This window comes from Populus euphratica, unplaced genomic scaffold (assembly GCF_000495115.2).
Source record: "Populus euphratica unplaced genomic scaffold, PopEup_1.0 scaffold41.1, whole genome shotgun sequence".
Classification (NCBI taxonomy): domain Eukaryota; kingdom Viridiplantae; phylum Streptophyta; class Magnoliopsida; order Malpighiales; family Salicaceae; genus Populus; species Populus euphratica.
The window spans coordinates 1410748-1434378 of NW_011499868.1; the positions used below are offsets into that span (position 1 = coordinate 1410748).

At 31.3% G+C, this 23631-nt stretch overlaps 3 protein-coding genes across 5 annotated transcripts; all 3 read left to right on the forward strand.

The window, feature by feature from the left end:
• The first annotated feature begins 585 nt into the window (after positions 1 to 585).
• On the forward strand, positions 586 to 13729 carry LOC105126628 (probable mitochondrial chaperone BCS1-B). 2 transcript variants are annotated; one of them, XM_011027548.1, is made up of 3 exons: positions 586 to 1771; positions 1884 to 2426; positions 13638 to 13729. In XM_011027548.1, the coding sequence occupies exons 1-3, from the start codon at positions 791 to 793 to the stop codon at positions 13647 to 13649; spliced, it is 1536 nt and encodes a 511-aa protein (XP_011025850.1). In that variant the 5' UTR covers positions 586 to 790; the 3' UTR covers positions 13650 to 13729. The 2 variants fall into 2 exon arrangements, with proteins under 2 accessions (XP_011025850.1, XP_011025851.1); XM_011027549.1 differs by lacking the exon at positions 13638 to 13729 and having other exon boundaries at positions 586 to 1341; positions 1387 to 1771; positions 1884 to 2490.
• Positions 7278 to 23340, forward strand: LOC105126625 (thioredoxin domain-containing protein PLP3B-like). 2 transcript variants are annotated; one of them, XM_011027545.1, is made up of 9 exons: positions 7278 to 7346; positions 20515 to 20606; positions 21649 to 21723; positions 21806 to 21853; positions 21951 to 22093; positions 22226 to 22298; positions 22429 to 22490; positions 22849 to 22946; positions 23012 to 23340. In XM_011027545.1, exons 2-9 carry the CDS (start codon positions 20523 to 20525, stop codon positions 23119 to 23121), a joined length of 693 nt encoding a protein of 230 aa, XP_011025847.1. In that variant the 5' UTR covers positions 7278 to 7346; positions 20515 to 20522; the 3' UTR covers positions 23122 to 23340. The 2 variants fall into 2 exon arrangements, with proteins under 2 accessions (XP_011025847.1, XP_011025848.1); XM_011027546.1 differs by lacking the exon at positions 7278 to 7346 and adding an exon at positions 20312 to 20416.
• Positions 11979 to 13713, forward strand: LOC105126627 (putative cell division cycle ATPase). The gene is made up of 2 exons (XM_011027547.1): positions 11979 to 13007; positions 13110 to 13713. Exons 1-2 carry the CDS (start codon positions 12006 to 12008, stop codon positions 13530 to 13532), a joined length of 1425 nt encoding a protein of 474 aa, XP_011025849.1. The 5' UTR covers positions 11979 to 12005; the 3' UTR covers positions 13533 to 13713.
• Positions 23341 to 23631: the final 291 nt, after the last annotated feature.

Consider the following 23631-nt stretch of genomic DNA (forward strand, 5'->3'; position numbering starts at 1 on the left):
GAAAAAAAAATATCAATAAGCATGCGTATATTTATTGGAAATAACTTTTATTAATTGATGAAGAATGATAAAATTACTATAAATTTAAGATACCTATACTAACATAAAAATTTAATAGAAAAAAAGAACTATACTAATGAATAAAAAAGATATTATTCCAACAAATTTTAAATTGAATTGGACTTAACCAATCCATAATATCATTTAAGATTGTAACAATTTTATTGATTGAGAGAAGTGATATTATTATTCACTTGTTTTAAAATTAAATCTCACCAAACTAATTGATTTAAAAATAAAAAATATTGGATTGATAAACTCAAATAACTCATGATTCAAGGCAATATCATTTTCCATGGATGAAAAGTTAAGAACGGATGTATCATAATAAGTTAACGGTTGCCCTAGACTTTTTGTAGATGAATGCCCTAATTGTAACCTCAACGATAATTAAAGAGTGTATGTGTAGTTTGGCCAAACACTTGGCATCCCTATCCATCTTGCTTACCATGAGGACTAATCCCTCTGAACACCTCTCATATCACTGAAAATTTGCTGTCCTACTGACGCAGGAATCTGCCTTTAATTTAATGGGTAACATGCTCCTATTATCAACCGATTCACATTTCCTTGCTGAAGAAGGATATGAAGAAAAGACCAACACGATAGCTTCCTTGACTTGCCTATAAATTCGAACTCCAAGAATCATATTTCTCACCAACCACAAACCATTAACCCTCTCCAAATCTCAAAAAGGTCCCCTAGTTTCACGATCTTTGCAACCATCACCATGTTTTCTCCAACGAACATGCCTCAATCAGTATCCACATTATTCTCTGCTTATGCCACTTTTGCAGGATCAGTGATGCTTATCCGTTCGATGGTAAACGAACTAATCCCTTATGAGCTTCGCTCTTATTTATCCACTGCCATTCACTACCTCTTCACTCCTCTCTCCCCTAACATCACCCTTGTCATTGATGAGCATTGTGGCCTGTCTCGAAACCAAGTTTATGATGCAGCAGAAATCTATCTCAAAACCAAAATTAGCCCATCAACAGAGAGACTCAAAATCGGCAAGACACCAAGACAAAGGACCTTCTCTGTCGCAATCGAAAAAGGTGAGGTAGTTGCAGATGTGTACGAGAATATCAAGTTGAAGTGGGCTTTTGTGTGTACAGAGCCACAAAACAACAGTCACTCCGGAGAAAAAAAGGGTTTTGAATTGTCCTTTAACAAGAAGTACAAAGAGAAAGTTATGGATTGTTACTTGCCCCATGTTTTGAAGAGGGGTAAAGAGATAAAAGATGAAGAGAAGGTTGTTAAGCTTTATAATCGTGAGTGTCCTTTCAGTGATGAGGATGGGGGTGACCATGGTGGCATGTGGGGGTCCATAAATCTTGAACATCCCTCTACTTTTGATACTTTAGCTTTGGATCCAGAGTTGAAGAAGATGATAGTTGATGATTTGAAGAGATTCTTGGGAAGAAAAGAATTTTATAAGAAAGTGGGCAAGGCTTGGAAACGTGGGTACCTGCTGTATGGACCACCTGGGACTGGAAAATCAAGCTTGATTGCTGCCATGGCTAACTATCTCAAGTTCGATATCTATGATTTGGAGCTAACTAGTATATATTCTAATTCCGATCTGAGGAGGGTTCTTCTGTCCACCACGAATCGGTCAATCTTGGTGATTGAGGATATCGATTGTAGTATGGAAATGCGGGATCGGCAACAAGGAGGGGATCAGTATGATGGTTCTAACTCCAGGGTGAGTAATCATTTCCCTTCAAGCTTAAAATTTCCTAATCTGTAATTTATATTGTTTGTGCACAAAATGGCCTAATTTGTTAATTTGATTCTGTTCTTGTGTATTTTTGCAGTTGACACTATCCGGATTGCTGAATTTCATTGACGGATTGTGGTCAAGTTGCGGTGATGAGCGAATCATTGTGTTCACTACCAATCATAAGGACAGGCTAGACCCTGCTCTGCTGCGTCCTGGTAGAATGGATGTGCATATTAACATGTCTTACTGCACACCTCAAGCATTCAGTATTCTGGCTTCTAATTACCTTGGGATTCGCGACAAGAACCATTATCTCTATGACGAAATTGAAGGGCTAATGGAGAGTACTAACGTAACCCCAGCAGAGGTAGCAGAGGAACTAATGGCAAGTGAAAATGCTGATGTTGCTCTTGAAGGACTTGTTAACTTACTTAAGCTTAAGCGGAAGCATAGTGAAGCTAATGAAGTTAAGAGTGAAGAGAATGGCAAAGTTGGAGATGAAGAAGCAAAGAAACTGAAAACTGATGTTGATGAAAAGAAAATAGTTAATAAGTCTATTAATAGGAATAGAATTCTTCGAGCTGCAAGAGGTGTAAGTAGAAGAAATTGTGGGCGAGGAATGATTCCCCAAAAATTTTGCTTCTTGTAAAAATGTTCTGAGATTGATTAATTAGCCCCTTTGAAAATCTTCATCCTCTTAATTGCCCCTTTAAAATTACTTCTACTATCCATGGCAGTTGAAATTGAAATCCTTGATTTGGGTCTTCAATCTCCATAATTCCTCTATTGTCCATAAAATGGCGAAGTGGAATCGTTAACAAAGCCTAATATTATTTATAATGAGGAGGCTTTCCTCATCTTTATATGTGTAATTCTTTATGAAATGTCTAGTTTGCTAGCTACTAGATGCAATGCTCTCTCCTGTCATTGAGTGTAGAAAAATGAGAAATTTCTCTAGCAGCAATGATGCAAGGGAAATTTGGTTGTCAGAGGAAAACAACAATAAATAGCATTGAACCTGGCTTGGATGGAAATGGAAACCTTTTGTGTTCTTGCATAACCGCGTGGAAATATAACCCACAAATGGTCTAGAATTTTTCGAAAACTTGGTCATGGAAACTGTTAATGCAGTAACAAAAAAGTTCAAAGCAATTGCATAGAGTAGATGCTTGTTAAGTTTAGCTAAAAGGCCTTTCACTTTGGCGTTGACATCATATATCACTTTAGTACACCATTTTCTTGTGTGCATATCATATAATAGATGATGTTTTAGTGCATTAGTTTTTTGCATCTTTGCCTTCTCCACTTATTTAACTCTGGATTTCCAGATTCCTACAAAAAGAGTTGTTCCTGCTTCCCATTGTAAGTCCAATCTTTTGGGAATTTTTATTCTTGTCTCTTTCAACCTGTTAAAATAATAGGCTCCTTGCCTTCAATTTGATTCAAATTTTGTGCTGCAGGACAAGTGATTTGTTTCAGAAACATCATCTGGTCTGTATAGGGGAGATTGTTAACAGTGAACAAAGTCAACTACAAGTGTCAGGTTTCTGACTCAAAAGACTTGTTATTTATTATTATTTTTTCTTTTATTGAGGAATGAACTTGTTTTTGAGTCTGCTTTCTTGCTTCCTGCAATGGTTATAGTGTAGCTCTCTTTCTTGTTTCTAGTTTGAATATGATTTACTAGGATCGGAAAAGTGGGTTTGCAGCCAATATTGTTGGCATTGTTTCTTTCTGTTCATATGCGTGGGTTCTGGGTTGCAATTATAATGTGGATGCTGAATAATGCCAGTGTTTCTGCTTGGTAAATTGTCAGCCCCAGAGAGCATCTGGGCTTGACATAAATGGCTCAATTCAACAAAGCCAAATTGCATTTTAGCTCATAATATTAAAAAAATGAGCTGTTGAGGAGTCAACTTTCTCTATAGAACAGCTAAACGAGTACTCTTTTCTGTTAAGAATCATGACGGGTTTATGCAGAAGTTCTGAAATTGAAGGCGTACTTGATTGTTTATGCAACAGACACCAGTTCCTCTGTTCTTAGCGAATGCATCAATTACTTGATAGTTCAAGCAGAAGTCCTGTTTTGTCCCTAAAATTGCATTTTAGCTCATCCTGATGGCAAACTTGATAAAAGCTGCATGAGCTCTGTCTCCAGTTTTATCCAGGTAAGTTAAATACTACCTGGACCAATCCCATTTCACTTCATGTGCTAAGATATATCTCGATATCTTCTGGAAATCTTGCTATGACGCATGAAACCCTTATTAGAGAGAACAACAGTGTGTGGAAAATTGAGCGATTGATGATGGAATCCCTCTCAGATTTAGAAATGGAGTGGAAAATGGTGCAATAATTGATGCCTTCTACGAAAATTGTAAATGCAAGTTGGGGTCCGAATTTGGTGTCTTTCCCGGTGGAAGATGGTTGGTTTAGAGGGTTGTTTGGACAAAGGGAGAATACAGGAGATAATGTAAAACCAATGTAGCTGTAACAGTCTACTATTTTGCTTTTGTTTCTTGCCTGTGACAGGTTTGCTATCAGCTATCAACAAGAGTACTGCTGTGACTTTTTGCACTGCACTTACAGATTTTCGGTTATAAATTCCTGCTATTTGTTTAGATTCTTGGACTATCTTATCTCTACATTTTTTGTACTGGACTGTTGTTTTGGTTCCTATCTCTCATCTGTTTCGTTGATTCTCAAGCTACTGAGATTTTTATCCTTGTGGTGGAATTTCACTGTTTCCGTTCATTGTAAATAGGATTTCAATCTTGCCGGCAGCTTTCTGCTAACTGTTGTTAATGTCTTCACAAGTCTCGGGAATTGCTGGATTATGCTTTTGCCTGCCTGTACGATCATGTTTTTCTCCCATTTCCCCTCCGCTGCTTCGTGTGTAATTGGTAACATACTACAGTTGTTTTTTAATTAAAAATACAACAAAACAATATTTTTATATATATATTTAACATCAGCACTGCTGAAAACTATTGAAAAATATTTTAAAAAACATTAATTTGATATCTTTTTTCGCGGAAAGCAATTTTAAGAGCAAGTTTAATCACAAAAATAAACATTCCCTGTAATTGTGTTGTCATTTCAGCTGACTGTAGCCTGGTATTGTTGCACAATCTCTGCCGGTGGGAGGTTTTTTGGTGTTGGTGTTGTTTTACTTTGTGTGGGAGGTCTTTCAGCTCAGGAATTGGCTTACACACTCAGACTGCTGTCAGAACTGATGTGCTTATTCTTGTTTCAGTTCAAGTATTGTTTCGGCCTATGCCCCTCTGTTATGTTGCTGATTGAGGACAAGCACTTGGCTGCCATTGTATCTTCCCCTTCCTTTTAGGCATCTCCAGAGGGATTAGCCAAAACAAAACTCTAGCTGTTAATTTAGCATATTATGTTCTGTTTTTGCAGCTCTATCAGGGTAGCCAAAAGCATGGAGGAGGAAGATTACTGTCGTGGGCTAACAGAAATTTGTCTTTTTCATCTTGTCTCTTGCTTTCCTTTTCAAAAATCAATAATAAAAAGAAGCTTTCACTTCAATTGTCATATTTAAATGAGTTGTTAAAATATTCTTTTAATCGAAAAACACAAAAAAAAAATATATTTACTCTATTTAAGTAACTATATTAATAATTTGGTTATTTTAAATGACTTTTGTCATTGAAAATACTCTTAGTTGTTGTTTTTTTGGGCTATTCTTGTATTCTAGGTTGTACAAAGAATTCAAGTATGGGCTTTTTATTTGCTCGAAAATAGTGTTTGTTTGAAAAGTATTTTTTTTAAAATAAAATTTTAGAAAATAAATTATTTTAAAATAATTGATAGTATAATAGAAAATAAGTTGAAAAACACTTTCTAATATTTAGTTATGTCATGAAAAATAAGCTAAAAAATAAATTATTAATATTTTTTTCAAGTTTGTTAAAATAATAAGGAACAAATCTTACAAATTAAAAAGTTGAATGAGAATAAAATTAAAAAAAATTAATTTTATAAATTATCTCAAATAAAATAAATAACAATCAAAATAATAAAGATCAAATTTAACAGATAAAAAAGTTGAAAGATGATAAAATTAAAAAAATTATAATTTCATAAATTATTTTAAATAATTAAAATAAATAACAATCAAAAGAATAAGGATCAAATTTAATAGATTAAAAAATTCAATTAAAAAATAATAAGAGAAAAGTAAATAACAATCATAAAAATAAAGATCAAAGTTTATATATAAATTAAACTAAATCAAATTCTAAAAGATAAAATTGAAAAAAAAAAGATTCAAAACAAAATATATAACAATTAAAAGTTTGAAGATCAAATTAATATAATTATTAAATAATATGATATTTTTAAATTTTTCCACAACTTTTAAAAAGTGTTTTCCGTCCCAAATAAAAAAAATATTTTCTTAAAAACCAAGTCAAATTTTTTTTACTAAAAAAATTTTTTTACTAACTTTTTTAATAACACATAAATATTAAAAAATTTAAAAAATCATTTATCACCAAACAATCAAGGCTTTTGTGATCTCTACAAGGCCTAACTTCTTCAAAGATCGACTCCTTATTAATGTCTAGTCAGCCATGTTTGTTTACATAGCTACGATTATGTTTTAAATAAAATGCAGTTTTTGTATGTTTAGTAAAAAAACATATTTTTCTATTCATGGATCCTACCTTTTACAGCGTTACAAACACAGTTATCGCAAAGTAATGGAAGACTGTTTTTGTTTCAATAGTAAACAATGGCCAACACATATTTACACACTGTTCGGTGAATATTATTTATTTTATGATATAATAATAATAGTTAAATCTACAATATCAATATATATTTTTTAAAATTATTTTATAACTTCAATTTCAAAAGTATTATTAACCAAACACATTAAACTATTTTTTGTTCAATCTTAATTTTAACCACAGTTTTAACTAAATACCTAAATTTTTAAACTAACATTAACTAAAATTACTTTTTATAAAATAACTTTTTTCAAATCACAATCTTAACAACTATTACAATACCATATTCCAACACAACACTTGACAACATGTAACTACATCAATATGTCATTGACAATATCCTTGTTAGCTATATTTGGGAGCCTCAATGATGAATTTTTTAATTTTAATGTCATGATTAATTTATTTTTAAATTAATTTGAAATTAAATTTGTTTCAAATTAAATCATATAATAAATAAATACATTCTTGCATAGTAACTATGCGATTTGTTGATATATTCATATCTTAAATCAAATTTTAAATTAAACGAAATAAAAATTTACTCGATGATATCAAGCCAACACAATAAATCAACTCACGGTCTAATAAACTGAGTCAAGACCCTATCAAATCTACTTCATGTAGCAAATGACCTGCCAGTAACTTATGAGAAATGCAGAGGGATAGCAATTAAACGACGTCTCACGCACTCAAAACTAACTGCAGGTGGTGCAAATGACATGTCCCTTGCTTTGTGGCACCAGCCCCCTTCACCACCCTTAATTCTCTTCCTCTTTCACTGTTTCAGATTGAACTTTGCTAAGGTTCCAATTCCAATGTGCAATACTGTGAAAAATTTTAAAGATTATTTATATAACTAAATTTTTCCATAAACATATATGGTTTTTTTATTTAAGATTTTCATATTTATAAGTTTAGTGTATATATTATATAATAAGTATCTACATATTAATTTTAAATATTTTTTATAATTTAATTTATAAGAACAATTATTTTATTTTTTAAAGGAAAGAATATAATATGCGTAAGTCTTAATAGCTCTAATTAATATCCAATTTTAATAAAATATTAACGAGGAAACATTTAGAAACATTGCTTTGTTGAAATAATTTTTTTTAATTATAATAATTTTATAATTTTATTAGCAAAACATTTTTGTTTTAAAGACTTTATTTTTATTCAAGATTTATTAATCAAATATTTAATTTATAATTAAATATTTAATAAATATTATAGATAAATATTAAAAATAAATATGTATAGATGAACAAAGTAAATTCAACAATTAACGATATTTATTAAAAATAAATATATTTAGATGAACAAAGTAAATTCAACAATTAACCTCCAATTAGCTATAGAATATATAAATTAACACTAGATGCAATGTTCTTTTGGTCATTGAGTGTAGAAAAATGAGAAATTTCTCTAGTAGCAATAATGCAAAGGAAACTTGGTAGTCAAAGGAAAGCATCAAGAGAAGGCATTGAAACTGGCTTAGCATGTGGAAATAAAACCCACAAATGGTCTCGAATTTGTGAAAAGTTGGTCATGGAAATTGTTAAGGGGGGTGACAAGAAAGTTCAAAGCAATTGCAAAGTTTAACTGCAAAAGACTTTCACATTCACATTGGTGTTGACATCATATATTACTTTATTACCCTTACCTTTTGCTTTATTAAAAAAATTAAATTTCTAACACCAATTAAATATAAAAACGCATTAATTATTTATGTCTTTTTTATATGAAAATAGTAAAAAAAAACTATGAAAAAATCTTATATATATATATATATATATCACTTTTATCAAAAATGTTTTGATTTAGTCATTATAGCATAAAATATATATACTTTATTGAATCATATTTATTCTCAATACCATAGTTATCAAATCTTTAAATAAGATTTAAAACTCCTTTTGAATATCATTACATCTTGCATAAGGATTTACAATCAATATTATTTAAAAATATATTACTCAAATACCTTTATGCAATTCATGTTATACCAAAAATATGTCTGTTTGTTATACTTGATTAGAACAACATGTAATAAGATTAAAGTATAACATTTCTCATATAAGATAACTCGGTGATATCAAGTCTAAAAATCACTTGTACAACTGTCACGTAAATCTTTTCATAAACACATGTGATATTTTTATATGAAATTCTCATACAAATCAGTTTAATATACATGTTATCTAATAAGCAACACATATTAGTTCTAAGCACCTCTCATATCCTAATTTATGAGATTAATTATTTCCTTTTATAAAAGGAAGAATATAATATATATATATAAGTCTTAATAATTTTAATTAATATTCAATCTTAATAGAGCATTAATAAGAAATAGTTAGGAATAATATTTTAATGCAATATAAATATCATAATTATAACGACTTTATAATTTTATTTGTAAAATATTTTTATTCCAAAAATTTTATATTTGCTCTAGATTTATTAATAAAATATTTAATAAATATTATAGATAAATAAAACTTATATTAAGAATAAATATATTTCCATGTATAAATATAGATACAATATTTAGTCAATCAATTAGCTATATCAAATACAAGCATTAACAATGTTCTCTCTAATCATTGAGCGTGGAAAAATGAGAAATTTCCCGATTAGCAATAATGCGAAGGACACTTGATTGTCAAAAGAAAACATCAGAAAAGAGCATCGAACCTGACTTTATGATCATGGAAATTGTTAATGGAGTGCGAAGAAAGTTCAAAGCAATTGCATAGAGTAGAATTTTGCCTATTCTTGTAATGTTTAACCGCAAAAGGTTTTCACGTTGACGACAGTGACATTATATATTACTTTATTACCCTTATCTTTTGCTTTATTAAAAAAATTAAATTTCTAACACTAATTAAATATAAAAACATATAATATTAATATTTTACATTATTAAAAAATAAATTGAGAAACATGCAGGAGATTGCGAATCATCCGAGGTTACCCTAAAATAACATTACAAAGTAACGATACACTCTGCAACTCAAATGAAATCTCCTTACATACATTATTATCATCGTCATCATCCTATCATCATCCTTAAAGAGAGAGATATCTCAGACTCACACTCATCAATAGAAGGGAACTTGATTGGATGTGATCTATTAAACTATTGTTAGATGTTCTGAATCTATTAAAAAAGAAGAAGAGAAAATCAATATTGTTTTGAAGTTTTTATTTAAAAAATAAAAATTAATAAGATTTAATTAAATGAATCACAGATTAATCAAATTAAATCAAACTAACTCTAAATTTATTATTTTTTAATCAAATCAAATCAAATTAACTCTAAATTAATTATTTTTTGAGGCATGGCCGCCACCAATCCAATTTCAGAGCTTTTGTACACTATATAATCAATTTTCTATAAAATGGCCACGTATAACCTCTAAAAAATTTAATTAACACAATCTAATAGACGTGTATTAAGAAAAAAGCATAAAAAAGGTTAAATAGAAAATTAATTCTTTAATTGATACTATTATTGAAAATCATAGATTATTTGACTAAGCCTATACTAATGACATCCTTTAAAGCTAAAATCACTTGAGTTGTTTCTTTTTGTTTTTCAATACCCATAAAGTGAAGCCGTAAAAGAATGACACATAAATTGAATCGTTTTGTTTTATATAAATTATTCTAATAAAATGTAAAATATATATGAAATTTTGAAAAAAAAAAATAAGGATGTTATGTTATAAAATCTATAATTATATATATTAAATTTCTATTAGAATTTTTTAGACTTTATGACTCTTGAATTTAGTCTTTTAATTTTTCATTATTCTTGGGTTTCCTAATGTTCTTTAATATTTTTATTTTTTTTTCTTATAAATGAACTACTTGTCTTATATTCTAAAAATAGAAAAAAAATATAAAAACCAATATAAATTTCTCTTTTAAATTTTATTATGAATAAATATGTTTTTATTTCTCTCTTTTTTTTTTAACATGTACATGTTTATTGAAAATAACTTTTATTGATAGATGAAGGGTGATAAAATTGAGGCCCGGAAAAAAGATTATCTAATAGAAATAAAATATTTTATCCTAATGAGTTTTGGATCAAACTTCACCAACCAATAATATCAATTAAGATTCTAACAAGCACCAAGGCTTGTAGCCGAGCGGTCTTGGTAGAGTTTCTCTACCTATGCATCCTAGGTTCAAGCCTCAGCATGCATGTCTGTCACCCCCGCGGTGTCTTACTTGCCTACTGGGCTTGCAGGATGTTCAGTAGATCTGAGAATTAGTCGTAGTGCTCATAAACTAACCCGGACACCTCGGATTATTAAAAAAAAAATTAAGATTCTAACAACTTTTTTAATAGAGAAGGGTGCTCTTATTTTAAAATCTGACTCAATGGATTGGATTGACTTGAAATCTAGACCAAGCTAAGTTTCAACAAAATTAAAAAAATTAATCTAGTGTAACCTAGTAAAAAATCTAGTTCACTCACAACCCAATTAACTTGAAAAATCTCTCTCAAACCTGTTAATTTTTTTTAAATCTATTTTTAAAATTAATGTCATTTTTATTTTCTTATAAAAAAATTAAATTAACCTTGATAAACACACCTAACTCTTGTAAAAAGGTTGAAGAGATAATGACAATATCATTTTCATAAATGAAAAGTTAAGATTGGATCTATCTAATAACTTAATAGTTGCCCTAGACTTTTTGTAGATGAATGACCTAATTGTAACCTCAATGATAGTTAAAGAGTGTATGTGTAGTTTGGCCAAACATTTGGCATCCCTATCCATCTTAACTTACCATGAGGACTAATCCCATCCTAACACCTCTCTTTCAATGAATATTTGCTGTCCTCATCATGTAAGCATCTGCCTTTAATCGGCAAGCTAGCCCATCACGTTCTCATATTAGTGATCAGAGTCGATTTAACGTAAATAGGATATCAAGCAAAATTATAAATGAAAAAATTTAAAAAAATTTATTATTATTATTTTTTATATATGCCTGATCATAGGACCTTAAATAATTTTTATAAAGACCTTAAATAATTTTTATTTTATATGTAAGGTTTTGGTTAAATGGAAACAACATTCATTTTATAAAGTACAATTAAAAAAAAAATTATTTTGTTGGGATTTTTTTGTCTAATGAGATCTTGGGTTATTGCTCAAGTGGCGCTCAATTTAAGTCATTTTTATTAGCAAGATGTTTAGAGTACAGTTATTTTTTAAAATATATTTTTATTTGAAATTATATTAAAATAAAATTTTTATTTTTATTTTTTAAAATATTATTTTTTATTATAGCATATCAAAATAATATAAAAATATATATAAAAAATTCATTTCAAATAAAAAGATATTTTAAACAAATGAAACCGGTTGCCGTACCGCCCCAAAAAAATAGACCATCACGATAGCTTCCATGACTCGTATATAAATTCGACTTCAATGGCTCATATGTCTCACCAATCACAAACAATTAGCCCTCTCCGAATCTTTGCAACCATCACCATGTTTTCTCCAACGAACATGCCTCGATCAGTATCCACATTATTCTCTGCTTATGCCACTTTTGCAGGATCACTCATGCTTATCCGTTCCATGGAAAACGAACTAATCCCTTATGAGCTTCGCTCTTATTTATCCACTGCCATTCACTACCTCTTCACTCCTCTCTCCCCTAACATCACCCTTGTCATTGATGAGCATTGTGGCCTGTCTCGAAACCAAGTTTATGATGCAGCAGAAATCTATCTCAAAACCAAAATTAGCCCATCAACAGAGAGACTCAAAATCGGCAAGACACCAAGACAAAATACCTTCTCTGTCGCAATCGAAAAAGGTGAGGTAGTTCCAGATGTGTACGAGAATATCAAGTTGACGTGGGCTTATGTCTGTACAGAGCCACAAAAGAACAGTGACTACGAAGAAACAAGGCGTTTTGAATTGTCCTTTAACAAGAAGTACAAAGAGAAAGTTATGGATCGTTACTTGCCTCATGTTTTGAAGAGGAGTGAAGAGATAAAAGATAAGGAGAAGGTTGTTAAGCTTTATAATTGTAAGTCGGGGTCCATAAATCTTGAACATCCCTCTACTTTTGATACTTTAGCTTTGGATCCAGAGTTGAAGAAGATGATAGTTGATGATTTGAAGAGATTCTTGGGAAGAAAAGAATTTTATAAGAAAGTGGGCAAGGCTTGGAAACGTGGGTACCTGCTGTATGGACCACCTGGGACTGGAAAATCAAGCTTGATTGCTGCCATGGCTAACTATCTCAAGTTTGATATCTATGAGTTGGAGCTAACTAGTTTGTCTTCTAATTCCGATCTGAGGAGGGTTCTTCTGTCCACCACGAGTCGGTCAATCTTGGTGATTGAGGATATCGATTGTAGTGTGCAAACGCGGGATCGGCAACAAGGAGGGGATCAGTATGATGGTTCTAACTCCAGGGTGAGTAATCATTTCCCTTCAAGCTTAAAATTTCCTAATATTGTTTGTGCACAAAATGGCCTAATTTGTTAATTTGATTCTGTTCTTGTGTCATTCTTGCAGTTGACACTATCCGGATTGCTGAATTTCATTGACGGATTGTGGTCAAGTTGCGGTGATGAGCGAATCATTGTGTTCACTACCAATCATAAGGACAGGCTAGACCCTGCTCTGCTGCGTCCTGGTAGAATGGATGTGCATATTAACATGTCTTACTGCACACCTCAAGCATTCAGTATTCTGGCTTCTAATTACCTTGACATTCGCGACAAGAACCATTATCTCTATGACGAAATTGAAGGGCTAATGGAGAGTACTAACGTAACCCCAGCAGAGGTAGCAGAGGAACTCATGGCAAGTGAAAATGCCGATGTTGCCCTTGAAGGACTTGTTAACTTCCTTAAGCGGAAGCATAGTGAAGCTAATGAATTTAAGAGTGAAGAGAATGGAAAAGTTGAAGATGGAGAAGCAAAGATTCTGAACTGATGATGATAAAAAGAAGAGAAAATAGTTAATAAGTTCAGTAATCGGAATAGAATTCTTCGACCTGCGAGAGGCAATCGTGGGCGAAGAATGACTCCACCAAAAATGTTCGGTGTCTGAACCTTTTCTGTATGTTGAAAATTCTTCTTGTAAAAAGGTTCTGAAATCGATTAATTAGCCCCTTCGAAAATCTTCATCCTCTTAATTGCCCCTTTAAAAGAAAAAAAAATAATTCTTTAATTGATACTATTATTGAAAATCATAGATTATTTGACTAAGGCTATACTAATGACATCCTTTCAAGCTAAAATCACTTGAGTTGTTTCTTTTTGTTTTTCAATGCCCATGAAGTAAAGCAGCAAAAGAATGACACATAAATTGAATGGTTAAGTTCACAAATTCACAAATTATTTAAAGAAAATGTAAAATATACGTTAACGATAAAAAAAAATTATAAGTAATTACTATTATAAAATCTATAATTATATATATTAAATGTTGATTAGAATCTCTTAAATGACTTTTGGTTATAGACTTTTAATTTTACATGACATTTAGGTTTTCTAGTACTGTTTAATGTTTTTATTTTCTTCTCGTGAATAAACTACTTATATTGTATTCTAAAAATAATATATATAAAATAATTAACTAATCTTTATAGGGATTTCTATACTTGTGGTTTGTGGTTCGTGTCTCGATATAGGTGTAGGGTAAGGTAGTCTTCGTTGTAGTCTTGGTTCTTTAGAATAAAATTCCTACTGGGTAGAGCACAAATTCAAACCTGATCTTTGTTTTCTTGTGAGAAAATCAATTTGTTCGTAGATTTGCGGGTCCTTGTATCCATAGTGAGTAAAGTAAACTGGAAGTGTCAATTCCTGGTTCAAAAGACTTGTTATTTATTATTCATTTCTTTTATTGAGGAATGAACATATTCTCAGTTTGGTTTGTTTCTGCTTTCCTGTTTTATGCGATGGTTGCAATGTAGCTCTTTTTCATGCTTCTAGTTTGAATATGATAGTTACTGGTATAGGAAAAGAGGGTTTGCAGCCAATATTGTTGCCATTGTTTCTTTATGTTTTTTTTTTTATTTATGTGGGGTATCCGGGTCAGCTTGCGCGCACCACGACTAATCCCCACAGCCCACTGAATATCCTGCAAACCCATATCTTGCAAAACATATGTTTCTTTATGTTTGCATGTATGGGTTCTCAAAACATATGTTTCTTTATGTTTGCATGGGTTGTGGGTTGCAATTATAGTGTGGATGCTGATTAATGCAAGCGTTTCTGTTCGGTAAATTATCAGCCCCAGAGAGTATCTGTTTCATTGATTCTCAAGCTACTGAGATCTTATCCTTGTGGTGGAATTTCAATGTTGCCATTCATAGTAAATAGGATTTCAATCTTGCCCGCAGCTTTCTGTTACTGTTGCTAATGTCTTCACAAGTCTCGGGAATTGCTTGATTATGCTTTTGGCTGCCCGTACAATCATGATTTTCTCCCATTTCCCCTTCGCCGCTTCGCGTGTATTTGATAATGGATGAAAATATAATAAAATAATTTTTTTATATTTAATATCAGCATATTATATCATGATATTAAATATATAAGATTTTTTTTATCTCACTTATATCGCGAGTGATGAACTAATCGAATTAATTCAAGTTAGCTTATATTTATTTTTTTAATTTTTTATGAGTTTTTTTAATTTTATTATTTTATATTAGATTATTTGTCCTTGAGTTTTGTCATTTTTTACTTATCTTTTTGTTTGATTATTCAGAATGCGGGTTGAAAAAATTAACTCGAGTTAATTTAGGTGATTTTTTATATTTTTTATTAGACATGTGTTTTTTTGCTAGGTCTTTCTTTTGAATTTTTTTTTTGTATCTCGATCTTATATTACAGATTGTAGGTTCGTCAAATTAGCTCAAGTTGACTCAAGTTTTCTCTTCTTTGGTGTTATATTTTTTTTTTATCTTTAACATTAGGTTATTAGATTTTGAACTTTACAATTTATTTTTGTTTTTTTTTTCTGCGTGTTGTTTTAATCTCATATTTCAAGTCATGTTTTAATAAATTTAACCCGATTTATCCCAGATTATCGTTACCTGAATATAATTTTTTTAGTATTAAAAAGATTTTACACAGCCAATGGCATAGGACGAGTTACCTATCTAGTTTATGTCTAGTCACCAATATACTCCAACACTTCCACATTAATATGTCATTGATCCTTGTTAGCTATATTTGAAAGTGTTAATCATTAATTTCTTAATTTTAGCGATATGAGTAGTCTATTAGCTTTGTTATAATTCAAATTTTGACTCATTCGCTTTTAATTTAGTTTTAAAGAGAATAAAAATTAGATATAAAATCAGGAATTAATTTCAGTTGAAGGTTTGATTCATCTACTCGTACAAAATCAGGAATTATGGTGTGGTTTTGCCCTTTATCTCTTGATTTTCAGTTTGAAAAGGATCATCAGAATATTTTTAGTTCTTTTGATTTTTAAATCTTAAACAAGTTTTGAAAATAAGATAGAATTTGTATTTACTTGGGATTTCAAAACTTTTATATAATAAATATAACCATAAGCCACGTATAACAAGAGGCAAAAAAACACACAACAAAACCTAACCTCACAGTATTTTTTTCAACAACTATCTCATTGTCCCCATCTTCACCAATCTAGCTATATGCATTGATCTTCCTCTTTGCTACCAAAGCTTGACCTTTATTTTCTCCATCACACCTAATCTTCATAGTTTACATCCCCTTCTCTTTTCACTGCTAGTCCACCCAACCCAATCTGTACAACAACTTCCCCTCACTTCTCTCTTCCCTACGGTAGCATCACCCATAGCAACACTCATTGTTATTAAATCCAGATTGTTCTAACGGGTCGGCCCGACACCTAATTGAGGTAAGATAAAAAAATGACAGTGCAACAACCCGGCAAAACCCAATCAACCCATGACTCGGGCGACCTCGGTGAACCAGGATGAGACCAGATTTTTTTTTTTATCAAATGTGGTTTTTCTCCTATACCTCTCTTTTTTTATATTTTTTTATTTGGTTATTAAAATTTCTAAAGTTCACTATATGAATACTAGAAAAATATTTTATTTTTTCAATGTGAGATTTGAAACCCTTTAGTATATATACTTTATGTTCCCAAGAAAAAAATTATTTTTTCAATATGAGATTTGAAACTCTTTCATATATATACTCCATGTTTACATGAAAAAAATTAGCATTTTCGACGTGCAATAAATAACTTTTTAACTTAAATACTTCAACTTGAAAGGATAATATCAAATCTTTTCAATATGAGATTTAAAGGCCTTTCATATATATACTCTATGTTCACAAGAAAAAAATTATTTTTTCAATATAAGATTTAAAACCCTTTAATATATATACTTTATGTTTATAAGAAAGAAGTTATTTTTTTATTATATATATATAAGAAAAAAGTTGTGTTTTTTAAATGTGGGAAAAAAAATTTAGTTTAAATACTTTAACTTAAAAAAATAATATAGTATCTTTTTAACGTGGGATAATTTTTTTTAAAATATTCTTTTAAACTTCATTATTTATAACATATATAGCCTATATTCACATGAATTATTTCTCAAATTTTTCTCATATAAAATATTAAAATTTTAAATATGATTTTTTATTTTTCCAAGTTGACTCAAGTTGATCCATGAAATCTTAAACCCTGCTCCTTGACTGAATCAACTCTTGAGGTCGGGTTTGATGACTATAGCAACACTAACCTCCTTTTATCTCTTTACTAGCAATCACTACTCGTCGAATAAAAATTAAAAATAAAGAAAAGTGATAACCATAATCTCCTTCCAAAAGTAGCCCATCTCTAGCCACAAAGCCCAACACCATTGATTTCTTCTAGGGCTGAGTATTTTCAGTTTGGTTCGATTTTAGACCAAAATAAATAACTAAACCAAAATTTTTAAAAAAGTTTTTGAATTGAACCTAACCGAAAACCAGTTCAAACTGATTAATTTTGGTTTAGTTTGGTTCAGTTTTTTTCCTTTCAAACCAAAATTATAATGCTCAAGATAATTTCAAATTCAATCCACTCCTTCTCTAAGGAATGTTACAAGGCCTACCAATTGTTCTCTACGAAATGTTACAAGGCCTACCAATTGCAAACAAACACAAAGAAATTCCTAACATTATGTATGCACCCAAATCTCATCATATTGAGGTCACCAAAGATCAAATCAAATCCATGACTACTGGATTTAACCAAAAGTATTTTCAAAAGCAATTACCAAACATCGTCATAGGAAAAGAATTAAACAAAAGCATGATATGAGAGATGAACCTATGAAAACTATCAAGCACCACAAAGCCATAACATTTGGGCCAAGAACATGTAGATCTGAGAGATGAGAAACAGAGATAGAGCATGGAAGAGAATAGGATAGATTTGACTCAAATCATTTGAGAGAAGAGAGACAAACAATAAGGAGAGGGGGCAGCTAAAAAAGCATAGAGCTTAAGCAAAGGAGTATGGAGCAAGGGCTTAACAACTAATAAGTAACAATCATGAAGCTGAGCATGAAAAAAAAATGAGGAGAGATGAGGGGGAGATACATAGAGCAAAGGGAGGGGGGAGATGCAGAGAGCCAGAGAGCAAAAGGAGGAGGGGTGGGTGGATGTAGGTTAAGGGTTAGAAAAATTTCTTTTTATACTTGCTTTTTTTAAGTGGTGGCCTGGTTGAATCGGTTCGATTTGGTTCAATTGGTTTCAAACTTTGAAAATCAAAATCGAACCGAACCAGAACTTTTTTATGATTTTTTAATCGGTTAATTTGATTTTTTTAAATTTTTTTTTTAATCGGTTAATTTGATTTTTTTAAATTTGATTTTTTTTTATTTTTTTCGGTTTAATCAATTTATTGATTTTTTTGCGTACCCTTAATTTCTTCTCGTTCACCTCCTTCCAGCAACTGATTCTTTCACTTGTTATAACAACAACATCCACATCGAAACCAGCGCCGACGCTACCTAGCAACTAGATCTGTCACCTAAAGAAGAAGAAAAGAAAGATATAATCATAAGGAAGAAAGAATCAAATCTAAAAAAATAGAAATAAAATTAAAATCAACTATTTTATGTGCCTTTCCTTTTTCAGGTGACGATGAGTCATTATAGGCAGAGGAGATCTGAAAGAGAGAGAAAGTTGAACCTTAAAGCGGCCATATCTCTTTCCTCGAGCAATGGTGGGTGTCACCACTAGTGTGGGAGTGAAAAGGATACCGCGGGGTTTCATATCTAGGAACCCATACGCTACTTCAGTAGCAGTGGAACGTGAATCCATAAGCCAATAGAGGTGGTGGCCTATGATACACATGCCGCCACTACTCCCTCGTGTCTAGCGCATCCATACAACTTTTGACTTTTTCTTAATCTTGTTGGGAAGATGTTTGCAAATTTTGGTTGATTTTGTGTGTTTTGATTATATATATTATGCATAAGTGTAAGTGTGTGAGAGTGAATTAGTACAATATGTATGTCGTATTGTTTTTTTTTTTTTGCATTTGTTAAAACAAATAATATAAAAAATATAAATCTCATAATTTTTTTTTTAAAAGATTGCATATGGCTAAGGGAAAAAAACATCTCTTTACATAATTTAGCATAAAAATTACCATGACTAGAATTAAAAAAAAACAAAAAAATAAATTATATTGTGTTTTTAGCATAAAAAATGTTTTTTTCTTGAACTTGATAACAAGTTTATCAAGTTTATTAAAAGCTTGGCCCGGATATAATGACCCATTGAATCTACATATAAAATATCAAAAACTCATTTATTTAATAGGGCCCAAAGCCCACTTCTCTTATTCTTGTAGATCAAATAACCATGGTAAAAATTCAATCTAAAAGTGTTTGAGGCAAGTGAATTCACTATGAGTATCAATCCTGGTATTCATGGACGTCAAAGTTAGAAATATCAACTCTAATATTTGTTGATATTAGAATAAAAAATATCAACCTCAATATTTACTTACGTTAAAGTCAGAAATATCATGTTTTTTTCGAGTAATATTTATTAATGCCAGAATTAAAAGTATTTATAGTTGAATATTTACTCGTATCAAAGTCAAGAATATTATAGGCAGACTATCAAATGCTTAATACAACAAATCCTTAGTAATTTAAGACAAAACTAGCAATGTAACTTATCTTAAATACAATGTTTAAAGAGTGATGATATCTTTTTTTTTTGCGTAATTAGTCTCGTATTATAGAATTTCTATTGACCTGTTAGGATTCATAATAATTATAATACTAAGTGATGACTTCTTAAACCAGATATTTTTTTTTTAAAAACAAAATACTAAATATCTATTTTTTTTTAATTTTAAAAGTTATTGTGATGTCAAGTGTGATAAACTTGATTTGAAATTAAATTTATTTCAAGTTAAATTGTATAATAATTAAATCTAACTTTGTAATTTGTTAACTTATTTATAACTTAAATTAAATTAATTAAGAGTTAATTTGATACAATAAAGTCAACTTAATAAATCAACTCGTGATTTAAAGTCCGGTTTATTTTATTTTTAATGGTAATAATAAATAAAGAAACGCAAACTCCAAAGTTTTCAGGTATAAACATGGTACTTCACGTAACAAACGAACTGCCGGTAACTTAACTCATGACAAATGCAAAAAGGCAGCGCCTAAACGTCGTCTCACACACTCAAAACTAACTATTGGTGGTGCAAACGACATGTCCCTCGATTTTGTGGGTGGGTTAATTAAAGTAACCCCAGCATTGCACCAGTCCCCTCCATTGCCCTTAATTTTCTTCCTCTTTCACTGTTTCAGATCGAACTTCGCTAAGGTTCCAACTCTAGATCTGCTTCACTCTCTCTTTTTGATATTTTAATTTTCTTTTTTAAGACACTAATCCTAATTGTGTTATGATTCGTTTTTCTGCTGACAGGAAAATGGATCCTGATGCAGTTAAATCAACATTGTCAAATTTGGCATTTGGCAATGTAATAGCAGCAGCTGCTCGTGATTATAAGAAGGTTTGGTCTTTAAAGTTGTCTTCTTTTTTTCTTTTCTCAAATGGGTTTTTGTCGAAACCGTCGCATATGTCTTTGCTTACTGTTGGGTCTTTGTTTATTTGAAGGAATTTCATGTAAAGCTTGCTTCTTTTTTTTGGATTTCTTTCAACTTTAAGCTTTCAATGAAGGAAACCCACTTTGCATCCCTTAATGTTTTGTGGTTTATCAGGTTTGTTGTGTGGATTTGAAATTAATTGGAGAAGAAATTTATTGCATTATGAGAATGTTGATAGAATAAAGAGGGAAGCTTTCTTGCTTCTGCCTCATAGAAAAGATTGAATTTTGGGCAAATTGATGCCTAGATAGTGTATTGGTGATTAAAGTGGAAATTTTGAAGAACTTTTGCCAAATTGAAAAGTGATTGTAGAAATCCAGGTTTCGTGTGTGTACGTGCCCATTGGGAGATCAGTTTAATGGATCAATAGTAATTAGAGGCAAATATATGGTCCAATGATAGTTAACAGTTTGCTACAGAGATAGGGATGCATTTCAGGTTGTGTGCGAGTACATACCTTTTTTTGTACTCCTATTGCTTTTGTTGTGCTTGTTGAATTGCTAAAATATATTATGGTGCTCTCAGAGTTCTTAACTAGAAGGCTTTTGCTTCCAACAATTATAAAATACTGATTTTGATTGAAGAAATGGGAGGTCAAACTTAATTCCTGGCTGTACATATTAGCCTTTTCCATTCATGGTTGGTAAAGATAAATGTGATTGAATTGATCTGACGGACTGAATTCTCAAATAAAAATGTGGCGTTGAATTGGTTATCTTTGAAGCTTTTGCTTCCAACAATTATAAAATACTGATTTTGATTGAAGAAATGGGAGGTCAAACTTAATTCCTGGCTGTACATATTAGCCTTTTCCATTCATGGTTGGTAAAGATAAATGTGATTGAATTGATCTGACGCACTGAATTCTCAAATAACAATGTGGCGTTCAATTGGCTATATTTGATTGTTTCTTACGGTTATTATTGACATTACATGCTTATGTTACAGGAAATTATTGCTCAAGAGAAGTTAAAGTCGTCAAGTTCTTTCAATGAAGAAGTTGATCTTGATGAGTTGATGGATGTAAGTTTGATGTTTCATTAATATTGGTGCCTGCATTTTCCATGATCTCATTTATTGAAAGTTGCTTGCATTTGTTCTGTAGGATCCAGAGCTGGAAAAATTGCATGCAGACAGGATTGCAGCTCTCAAGGTAACAAGTTCATATTCCTTATTTTACCACATGTATGTTTAGAAATGATTAAGCTTTCTGAAACTGCTAAAATTCACCATAGGATTTGTTTGAATAGAAAGAAGCTGAAAAACGAGAAGCCCTACAGAGGAAAGGCCACGGGGAATACAGGGAGATAAGCGAGGGGGATTTCCTGGGTGAAGTCACTGGGACTGAGAAAGCAATTTGCCATTTCTACCATAAGGAGTTCTATCGATGCAAGTATGGCACTTAAATCCTCTCTTGCACACACACGCACACACACACATGCACGCGTGCACTTGCTACTGGAATTGACACATTCTATGTGCTTTATGATCTATGATGTGTGATCATGTTAATCAACTACCCTAGGATAATGGATAAGCATTTGAAGTCTCTTGCACCAAGGCATGTTGATACCAAATTCATCAAGCTGGATGCAGAGGTCAGTACTTGAATTTTTGTTGTTTGCTTAGGCAGCTAAATTGAAATCACAGTTTTGTTTATTGCAAATGTCTGTTCTAGTGTGTAAAATGAGTTGACGTACATTGTACTTATTTCCAAATCAAATGCAGAATGCACCCTTCTTTGTTGCCAAACTTGGAGTGAAAACATTGCCTTGTGTCATACTTTTCAGGTGAGACCAAATTTGTTGAATTTTGTTTTATTTATGCTCATCTTGAACAATACTTTCCTTGAAGTCGAGAGAAGAACATAGACATTGCATTTTGGCTTTGCTTTCATGATTCTATTTACTTGTAAACTAAGTGGTAATGGCAGACATGTAGTTGGGGGGAGAATGATGTCAACCAATCAACACTAATGATTACTGAATGATTCGCCAAAGCGTGCTATTGTTATGCTTCAAGCTATACATATCCATCTTCACCTCTGCGACCTTAATATTTGAGTTTTGCATCAGATATTGAAATGCAGAAGTTACATTTTTTGTTTATCAAGTATTATACTAAGATATGTACTGTTCACTTTTTCAGTAAAGGGATTGCAATAGATAGACTGGTTGGCTTTCAAGATGTAGGAGGAAAAGATGATTTTGCCACTAGGACTCTTGAGAATATACTGATAAAAAAAGGTAACTGTCCAACTTGCTGTGCATTTGATAGCTCCCGGCCAAGTCTCTAAACCATTGTCTCACAGGTATAATTAGTGAGAAGAAAGATAACGAAGATGATGAAGATGATGATTACCATGAAAACAGTCAAAGGACAGTAAGATCATCTACCAATCCTGATTCAGATTCAGATTAAAAAACCGGAAACTGCAACTTTGGGCTTCAGTTACCTGTTTCTTTTGAAATTCGGGCATTTACTATTATTCTTGCTTGTTATTTCTATCCATTATATCTGTAGTTTCATTCTCCTCATTGGAAATTACTCAGGAACATTTTTTATCCTCTGAGAACTGAAATTGCTATCTGATCCTGATGCGAAATGTGGAGTTAAATGAATAGCACTTTTGTTGCAACAGCTCCGTGTTTCAAACATACATCTAGTGGCAAGTGATATCCAGTAGCAAGTGATACTAGCCTGTTTTTAAAAACCTGACTTATTGAACTCACTGAAGACATTTGATCTTCTGGTTTAGAGATTTCATCATAAAGTTAAGAGATAATTATACTTTCTTGCACAACAAACTTAAACCGGTGTAAAAATTTTCCAGCTGATAGTTACAGTTCTGCATGGCAGCTTGGTGGAAATGTGACTAACCAATTGATGAGCATGACAGCTGCTCCTCAAGGACTGGTGGTATTCCTATTA

Excerpts from the sequence above, each read along its gene's own strand:
- LOC105126628 (XM_011027548.1), top strand. The coding sequence starts at position 791 with ATGTTTTCTCCAACGAACATGCCTCAATCAGTATCCACATTATTCTCT. Across the intron at positions 1,772-1,883 it reads ATGATGGTTCTAACTCCAGG|TTGACACTATCCGGATTGCT; the intron begins GTGAGTAATCAT and ends GTATTTTTGCAG.
- LOC105126627 (XM_011027547.1), top strand. The coding sequence starts at position 12,006 with ATGGCTCATATGTCTCACCAATCACAAACAATTAGCCCTCTCCGAATC. Across the intron at positions 13,008-13,109 it reads ATGATGGTTCTAACTCCAGG|TTGACACTATCCGGATTGCT; the intron begins GTGAGTAATCAT and ends TCATTCTTGCAG.
- LOC105126625 (XM_011027545.1), top strand. The coding sequence starts at position 20,523 with ATGGATCCTGATGCAGTTAAATCAACATTGTCAAATTTGGCATTTGGC. Across the intron at positions 20,607-21,648 it reads CTGCTCGTGATTATAAGAAG|GAAATTATTGCTCAAGAGAA; the intron begins GTTTGGTCTTTA and ends CTTATGTTACAG. Across the intron at positions 21,854-21,950 it reads ACAGGATTGCAGCTCTCAAG|AAAGAAGCTGAAAAACGAGA; the intron begins GTAACAAGTTCA and ends TTGTTTGAATAG.